At 38.6% G+C, this 9,477-nt stretch overlaps 2 protein-coding genes across 2 annotated transcripts in view; one reads left to right on the forward strand and one right to left on the reverse strand.

Moving 5' to 3' along the window:
- The window catches only part of scamp2 (secretory carrier membrane protein 2), an 8,118-nt gene extending 6,101 nt beyond the window's left edge, over window positions 1–2,017 (reverse strand). The window contains exon 1 of the mRNA XM_008311622.3: window positions 1,849–2,017. Coding sequence (XP_008309844.1) covers window positions 1,849–1,905 — 57 coding nt within the window. The 5' untranslated portion in view covers window positions 1,906–2,017. The remainder of the gene's footprint in view (window positions 1–1,848) is intronic.
- Window positions 2,018–2,585: 568 nt separating this feature from the next.
- On the forward strand, window positions 2,586–8,480 carry mpi (mannose phosphate isomerase). The gene is made up of 8 exons (XM_008311623.3): window positions 2,586–2,670; window positions 3,337–3,464; window positions 5,269–5,469; window positions 5,657–5,798; window positions 5,956–6,135; window positions 6,281–6,454; window positions 6,626–6,834; window positions 6,975–8,480. The coding sequence occupies exons 1-8, from the start codon at window positions 2,655–2,657 to the stop codon at window positions 7,191–7,193; spliced, it is 1,269 nt and encodes a 422-aa protein (XP_008309845.1). The 5' UTR covers window positions 2,586–2,654; the 3' UTR covers window positions 7,194–8,480.
- Window positions 8,481–9,477: the final 997 nt, after the last annotated feature.

Raw genomic sequence — 9,477 nt, forward strand, 5'->3', positions numbered from 1 at the left:
GGAGAGCCATCTTTAACACATTGGCATAATGTCGACAGCTTGTTGTACAATAACATTAAACTATTGCATAATTAACTGCTGGAGGCCACGATGTATCATTGGCTTAAATGAACTAAGCCATTACAAGGAGTCAGGCTCGGGTGGTAAACATTAACCAAGAGAAAACTGGCATCTTTTTTTATGACCTGTCTGAATTTCAAGAGACACCTGTTCATATTCCCAGGAAACAGATTTCCTCCTTGCCCGTTGACATAATAAAAATACATTATTAAATGGTGAAAATCTTTTACATCGTTGGTTTAAGGTGACAGACAACCTCCAGCAAGAAACACAAACTTGATTAGTATATCAATGAGCTGCAACGACCTTTGAATTTTAGGCTTGGCCCATGTCGGCATTTTATCTACAGTTATGATGTTAGTAATCCAATTTGAATTATGTTTTTGTGTCAAATTCCAGTCAACAAATGAATGAATGTCAAGGGGAAATTCTTCTAAATGTGTTTCTTTCCAACCATTTTCAGTTTGTTGATGATTGAAGATTCTGAAACTTGTTTCAAATACCAGTTACTTATCACAACATACCCACAGGTGGTTGGTACATATTAACAATATTGCAGCTGCTAAGAGGTTATTTATTCAGCCACTTCCACACCCAGAAGTCAAACACTGGTCACCGCTGACGTCACATCTATTGTTCAACTTAGGTAAAAAACAAACAAACAAAAAACAAAACAAAAACACAACAGTCTATGTACTCCCATAAAACTAACTGTTATAAGTCAGTAAAAAAAAGATTTTGTTAGTATGCTGGTAAAAGATAAGAATTTATTTGTCAACATTTTGTCTGATAGCAATTGTACTTAATGTGGTGCTAGAACATACAGTAGAATTATCTTGTGAACTGTGTTTTCAGGTCACAAAGCACACATCATACAGATAAAGGCTACACTATTGGCTACTGTGTTCGTACTGTGCAATAAAATCTAAACAAATAGAACAGCATAAAGTAATTCACTGTCTACTTACCTCATACATTCTTAAGAGCAGACGGAGAGAGCAGAGGCCCTGCGTTACACACTATTGCTAACAGTGTCCAGTAACAAATGTCATATAAAATAAATGGTGGGTTTGAAGAATTGATGGAAGTTTTGTTCAAAATGAGCACTCTTAGTAGCTGTAATGATGATGAGTTAACTAAAGAGACAAGAGACCCGGTTTTTTCCAATATACTTGAACCTAAAACCTAGTAGAACATTCTGCTTAGGTACATAACCGCAAGTAAAGTAAATATGTAGCTATTTTCACCTCGAGCATTAACAACAATATTATCTTTTGGCTCATTAATACCTAGTGTCAAATTTCAGTTATTGACTGACTGTTTTATTTTTGTTTGGTTTTTTTTTTTGTACATTTGGGGAAAACACACAAGCAATGCAGTCGTAAACCCACTATATTTGCAAATGTAGAATTACATATTTCGCAACGTGGATGTTTCCTCCTGCATCATCAAGGTTGAATAAATCGATTCAAAAATCGGACTGTAACACATTTAACAAATTGAATGCTCATACAATTTATGTAAATTCACAAATATAAAACGGGCAGCTCCAGGTAGAGCTGAGTTGAATTCTTCCATTTTGACTTCCTGCAACTCAACCAGTGGAACACCCCGCCCCATTATCAATACCAGCCCGCTGAATGGTTGATAACCTGTCTATTCAAATTGTTTGACCAATGACGTTTAGGATTGCAGACGTACATTCCGCCCCCACGTCGTTCAAGAAGCTTCCTTCGATATGTCAGAACCGTAACCGTACTTTTAAAAACTTCTATCAAAGGTTCTTACATTGAAAGGGTTGTCGCTGGCAGGCTCCGCGAACGGGTTGCTGTCAAAATGTGACATGTTGAAGAGGTCGCAGGGCTGTTTTTAGTCCTCAAAAAGTGCAAAATAAACGACACTCTTCTGTGTCGCTTCAGCTGCCTCTCAACCCACTTCCTCGAATAAAGTTGGCCGCGCGTGCGCACCGACACAGCCTTATAACGTACGTCACTCGACACGCATCGTTGTCAGGAAGCAAAAGCGCGCCACCTGTGGATTTGCAAGTCATTGAATTTATAATCTGAAGACTAGATGTTACGTCTGAAAATATTTTAGGATCTTTTGTGCAAGAGCAAGTGCCCCCATTTTTATTTTATTTTTTAAAAAAAGGGTATGCATAAAAAATAATGTGGCTTGCTTTTTGTGTTCAGCTAAAAACAGCACTGTACAAAAAAGATAATAGAAAAAAAACTCTCGGTCCCTGGTCTGCATGAGCTAAACCTGCAACGTAATTTTCGTTTTAATATTTATATCTATTTTTTCGTTCTATTGTTGTGAGAGTAGTCATGAATAAAACTTAACACCATACATTAATTTGAATAAAAAAATCGTTCTATTGTTGTGAGAGTAGAGAGTAACTTATACATATATGCACCATACATTAATTTGAATAAAAAAATAATTGTCAAATGAACAAATTCAGTATTGTTAACATTAAGGAACACATATTGTAAGTTTACAAATTTGAGGACGTGGAAATCGAATGGGTGGGGAAAAGCAGGGAGAGTCGTGACGTCACAGACGGCCTGACTGTGACAGCCGACGTTGCAGTAATGGAGGAAGTGAGAGGTGAGTTAGATTTTCTCCTTCACAACCGCGTCCAAGTCAGTATTCCCTTGACGTAGACTGTTTTAGCCGAGGATATTTTACATGACTCCGAATCTGAGCGTCCTTTCCGCCGCGACGAGTCTCCGAGAGATGTTCGTTTTTGGCGAGCATCCGCCTCATTCTTACCGGGTTTTGTTAAATAATCCCTAAATACTCATGACCATAGTGATTAACTTACAGCTTACTGGATAAAGCTGCAGTTGGTGTCTGAAACAAACATTGTTGGTAAATGTACACGACTTTGCTTGTATTGTATTGTGGATATTAACCTGTTTATTGTGCGTGTTTCTGACAGCGGGCAGTGCACACTGTCAGCTGGCCCTGGTGTCCAGTTTACTCTGGAGCATCTTTGGCAAAATATGTATCGCCCCCCCAACCGGTCCTCCCAAGAATGTCCATTATGAATATGGAAATTACTATATTACTACAGAGTCGGGGTGGTTTCTGCCAACCTGAGCCACTCCTTTATTAAGAGTATTAAGATGGGATTAAGTTTACAACAGGCAGGGTGGCAGGTTGCAACTGAGACAGCAGAGAGTTTGACCAGTAGATGTCTTACAATGACTTGTTTCAGTTCAGCTTTTTTTTTTTTTTTAATTAGGGCAATATACCTTTTTTTATCTACAGTGTTTCCTCTGACCTGCGCTGTGCAAAACTATGCATGGGGGAAAATTGGACTGGACAGCGAAGTAGCCAAGCTGGTGGTTGGTGGCGACCCACTGGCTGTCATAGAGGATGGCAAACCTTACGCTGAGGTAACTGTTCAAACGTCAGAATGTCTGTTACAAAAGTCACTTGTCCACTCTGGTGTCAGGGTCTGGTGTTACAGAATGTATCGTATCAATTTCAGTAGTCAAATCTTCTCATGGTGCTGTAGACAAAGTCAACATTATGAATATCAAAGAAGCTTTTGTTTCATCACCACAGTTCTCGCTCAGTCAGGTTCGGAAAACCTTAATGGCTTCATAGCACATAATGCGAACTAATTTAAACTATTCTATTTGACATTTTAAACCCTGAAACATCATTGAAAACCTTCTTCTTTACAGTTTTCTGAGACATCATTAAACCAACTGTACCTGAGACAGTACCTGGTGTTGTGCTGGTTTGTTCTTGTGCCTGTCATAAGTCTTTCTTTATTTAGCCACACTAGTGCTGCATAGTTTGTCATAAAGGTCATTTGTTCAGGTTGTTGCGACAGTGAAGTTTTCACATGCCATGTGCCTCTTTAGTGTCACGTGGTATACAGGATCATGGCTGTCACGATCACATAAATAGAATTGTGTGTATTGTGGTTAAATGACTGTGGCCGACAATTTTTTGGAGTTCAATTACTCAATAACTACTCACTAACAGTATGAATTACAGTAGCTGGTGACATAAAAGTAGAAAGATGGAAAAAATATGTTAATGTTACAGAACAATCCATTACGTAAGCTAATTTACATGTATGACTAACAGTGTATCATGCAGTGTATTTCTGCCTCTTGAATAGCAGTGACCGGTGCATGTGAACAGAGCAGGAGGAGCAAAGAGAATGTCAGTCTGTGTGAAGGAACAATGGAAGGATGACGGAAGGATGCCCGGAGCATCAACTAATTTTAGACCCCAGTTTTGCTACATTTTCGCATTTTCGCTATCGTACAGCATGGTGTGACCAGTTCTCGCACTATGCACTATCGTACAGCATGGTGTGACCAGTTCTTTGTCCATTGTTTTGATTCTTGGCCTCAGTTTAGGATTAGATTAATACAGTGCACCATGCTGTGTTTTGTGGAGCAAGCAGTAAGCAATTTATTGGAGAATAGGGAAAATAGACTGAAGTTGGCAGCAGCAATCAGTGATGCGGACTGCGGTGGTGGGGAGGCAGTAGTATACAGCTTTGTAAAGCAAAAAAAGAAACAGAAATCCTTGTACATTAACATTATCTACTTGTAAAAGAGATGAACAGGTTGATTTAGATGCTGTTGTTCACATGAGTTGCTAAATATATAATTCTTTAACATTACATATTATAGAGCACAGTCTAATGAAGACAAAAATGACTGCATTGTACGTCCCACATGATAACCTTAGATATATGGGGAAGATAGCTGTAAAATTATTCAAAATGTATTATGTACTGTTTAGCAACATTTGATGGTAAAGTTTCATGTTCAACATCCTTTTCTATACCATTACTATTAAAGCACGAAGAAAAAATGCAGTAGCCATTGGTTCTCAGTAGTACAGTATGGCAAGGTTTTCCAAAATTATGTAAAGAAATGGCAGTTCCTATTTAGAAGCCCTGTCTCTTACACAAATTCCAATTTAAATATTATTAATTTATTAATTATTAATTAATCATAAAAAATTCAAAAATACACACCGGGTAATTTAACCATAACAAAGTAGACCCTTTAGTAGTAGTAGTTGTTGTAGTAGTCTTTAACTAAAAGGCTTGGGTAACTAAAAGTAAGCTCATATATTGATAATACTCAGCCCAAAACAGATGTTCAATAGCATACACTTAATGGAGAGACCTGAAATAGCCCTTATAAGAAATGCTGTCTGTTCCAGTTGTGGATGGGTGCCCACCCAAAAGGAGATGCCCAGATAAAAGACAACAGGATCGCACAGACTACACTGGGCCAGTGGATCACCCACTTCCCTGCCTGCCTGGGCTCCAAGGTTAAAGACACCTTTCAGGGTCAGCTGCCGTTTCTCTTTAAAGTCCTGTCTGTCAACACAGCTCTGTCCATACAGGCCCATCCCAACAGGGTGAGTCACAAACACAAAAGTCTAAATGGATAACAAAACCCACATTATTCCATGATAAAAAAAGTTTTTTTCCCCCAGTGTTCATAATACCATGCCATCAATAATTAAAGTTGCCATTAATAGCATTTATGTTGTTGTTTTATGGATATAAAGACACTATAACCACCAGCAATTATGGTTTCCACAGGAGTTAGCTGCTCGTCTTAATGCTCAGTTTCCGGAGCACTATCCCGACAACAACCACAAGCCAGAGATGGCCATTGCCCTCACCCGCTTCCATGGTCTGTGTGGTTTCAGACCAGTGGAGGAGATCCTGGGATTCCTTAAATGTGAGTTTAGAAGTCACACAGGTTGTTAAACAGATCAGCTGGATTTATTCTTTGATTGCCGAAAAAACCCTTGAGTACATAGAAAGTTTACAACAAATTAAATGATGAGGTCAAGAACATTGGGTAAATATTTGGTATTCCTCTGTGTGACCACCAGGTGTCCCTGAGTTCCATGCTCTTGTGGGCAATGAGGCAGCAGAGGAACTGCGATGCAGCATGGGAGATGCTCTTCGCACAAGTCAGGCGCTGAAAAAGTGTTTCACCAGGATGATGAACTGTGAGAAGAAGGTGTTTGTGGACCAGCTCAACATGCTGGTGAAGAGAGTTACTGAGGAAGGTGAGAACATGAAAAAAACTACTGATTTAATAGTGGGTTCAGCTCGCAGGATTCTTACTGTATGTACATTGCATGATGTGTGTTAATCATAAAATCATAGAAGTGTTAAACACAGTCCAACTTCACAGATGTTTGATCCATGCAGGTGCAGCGGGAAAGGACACGTCGAGCAGCATCGGTGACCTGCTGCTCCGTCTCCACTCTCAGTATCCTGGCGACATTGGCTGCTTTTCTATCTACTTCCTGAATCTTATGGTCTTGGATCCTGGTCAAGCCATGTTCCTGGGAGCCAATGAGCCTCATGCCTATCTCTATGGAGGTCAGCGCATGCACTGTGTTCACATGGATGAGCAAAATACTAACATAATGGAACACAGATTGTTCCAGTTTCTGCTAAAGTTTATTTTTTGTTTTTCTTGTTGTCAATTCACTGATTGAGCAGACCGCCCTCACACACTACTTTCCTTTTTTTTTTGTCTTTTCCATCTAGACTGTATCGAGTGTATGGCTTGCTCAGACAACACAGTAAGAGCTGGCCTTACACCAAAATATATAGACGTCAACACTCTTTGTGAAATGCTTAACTACAGCCCTGCGCCCACCACCTCTAAAATCTTCCCATGTGTTCAAGATGCCTCAGATCCATGTGTAACACTTTATGACCCCCCAGTTCCGGACTTTACTGTTATGAGGATACAGGTTAGTTAGTTATTTTGTTTATATATGTAGCATGTTTTGTAGTATGTCTCCAGCACAATTACTAATCCAAACGGTAGATAGTTGTGGAACAAGGAAAGATCTTTGAAAACAATCACCTCTCTGTTTCCTTCTTTCTCCAGGTCCCGCCCTCTGTGAAGATGTACACCTTGGCTCCAGTCGACAGCGCCAGCATCCTCCTGGTCATCGAAGGTGAGGCCATAGCCACAGCCGTCGCTGCTCTCTCTGATGTCACTCTGCGGCGGGGCACGGTGTTGTTTGTGTCAGCCAATGAGAGCGTCTCCCTGCACATAACCTCACAGTCAGGGATGAACATGTTTCGTGCCTGCTGCCTCCTGTAGTTGTCAGTGTGTGGCTGTATGTTAAACTTGTGCTACCTTTTTCCCTGACCTGGTCCAACTCGGCGAGGTGAAGACTGAGCCCTGAGACTGATGTGCACTCTTTTATTAGGTATCATAATAAAGGAGCACAGTGGTGATGCCTGTATGTGCCTGCTGCTCCAATCGTTGTTCTGTGTGGACTGGTGTCTCAACCCCTGTTTAAGCCAGCAGCAGTGTCCTTTATTTTAAAAAACCAGCAGCTCTGACACACTTCTGGTTTTTCCGTAAATTGTTCAAGTACAGCTTTAAATCCCCGACATGTCCACACAACCAAAATGTATTCTTAGGTGCTCATAAAGGCAGGGTGAGGAATATATACAGCATTCAGGAACGTGAAATACTTTAAACACAGTTCCTGGTTTGGTACTACAACAATGCAATAATGGTGCTGTCAAACTGCATGACATTACAGAGATATTGGTACTTATCTGATAAACAGTAAGACTGTATAGTGAAACAAACACTGTCCTATAAAGTTTTGACACTCAAGCCCAGTTCAATAGAAAAATAAATCTAAAAATTTTATCTTATAAATTTAACTTTCAGTTTAAGTACTAGGTCTGGTCATAATAAGAATGTTTCCTTAAGCTGAAGTCAAGAAAGCCTTTACTGCCACCTGTTGACATCACAGGCTTTTGGCATCTCAAAAGCATTACCCACTACATTAATAGTGTGTAGTGAGTTTGAGGTTTTACTTTAGAGCTCCAGAAATAATTTTTATTAGTCCTGACTATCCAGTGATTATATAATTACACTGACAGTTGTAAATGTTATTCTACCCCTTCTGTAAGGAAAACACCTGACATTCCTATTTCTAAAAACAGGGTTGGAGATATGTTTACAATTGTGCTGTACACCTTTACTCACCATGCATGTCTGTTGAGGGGAAAACAGTTTTCCATCACAATCAATGATGTAACTACACCTTTTGAACTTAGCTTGATAAATTTAATATTAAACTTTATGGGTTTACAAAACTAAACCTACAGTTTGACAATACATTAAGTAATACTACTGAAATGCCTGTGCACGTCTGATTTTAACTGTGAAGTTACCACAGTCCTTTGGTCACAAGATGGTGGCGCTGCTGCTGGGAATAACTGCTTTCCTATTTTTACTACTGCATGTCTGGGAATTCATTGAGAGCAGAAAGTTCTGCAAAAGGAACTGTTGTTTGACTAGTTTGAAAGAAGCATGTCTACAATGGGAGAAGAGTGCAAATTCTAAAAAAAAAAAAAAAAAAAAAATGCACTATTTTTTATCCAGTACTTTTAACCCAAACCAACATATTGCTGCATTTAGTGTTTTTTTTTTTTTATAAAATCAAGGTATCTGTATTTGAAGTCCCGAGGTTCATACATTTGTATGTTTTCTTGTTTATACTGATCCATCGATGACATGACATATGAAGTATTTCAAAGTATAACTAAATTGTAATTGTATTATATGGTTTGCCCTGTCCTTAATGAAACCAGGGGATTATATCAACAGTGTAACTTCTGTGGTGACCACTTTCCTACATGTTGGTAACTATACTTTTAATCTACAAGTTCAGCATGTTGCTGTTAATGCACTGGTCGAGATGACTTGAAGTCGCTCTCATGAGTTCATAGATTTTCTTGTAACCGTTTCTTGAACTAAATGTCTTAAATTAACTGATTTAAAATGAATGCAGTTCCAGCCTGTCCTATATAAATATACATATATATTTTCATTATCACTTGAAAGGTGAAATAGATTCCAGCTCCTTATTTATGCCCATATTAGTTGATATATTGATGATTGATTTCTATACCTGTTCCTTAAATGCAGTGTATGCACTTAAACTGCACTTATGTTCCTTAATGGTTAAACAAGGGAAGAATATCAGAAGTTTAAAATATAATGTTACTGTGTAAAACAAGAACCCTATTTGTTACATCCTTTTTTCCTTAGTCATATTTTAAAGAATTTCTATTTTAATTTTATTTTAAATTACACACTGTCATTTTAGAATCAACTTTTATTTTAGTCAATATTATTACACACTGTCATTTCAGAATCAACTTTTATTTTAGTCAATATTGTACATTCTAGGTTTTGCACAGGTGACCCAAGTTGGTCTACTACAACTAATTGTTGGGGTAGTTCTCCAATAAAAATGTTCAATATGATGATGCTGTAGCATGGGACCACCATTAACATGAATGTAAAAACTGGTTTAATAAAACCTTGTTCTGTTACTTAACTGTCTTCTCTTTTTTGT

Source organism: Cynoglossus semilaevis, chromosome 6 (genome assembly GCF_000523025.1).
Source record: "Cynoglossus semilaevis isolate Cse_v1.0 chromosome 6, Cse_v1.0, whole genome shotgun sequence".
Classification (NCBI taxonomy): domain Eukaryota; kingdom Metazoa; phylum Chordata; class Actinopteri; order Pleuronectiformes; family Cynoglossidae; genus Cynoglossus; species Cynoglossus semilaevis.

Bases quoted from the DNA above. Each gene is read 5' to 3' on its own strand.
- mpi (XM_008311623.3), top strand. The intron at 5,799-5,955 runs GTGAGTTTAGAA...TGTGACCACCAG, and splicing joins GATCCTGGGATTCCTTAAAT to GTGTCCCTGAGTTCCATGCT. The intron at 6,455-6,625 runs GTCAGCGCATGC...TTTTCCATCTAG, and splicing joins TCATGCCTATCTCTATGGAG to ACTGTATCGAGTGTATGGCT.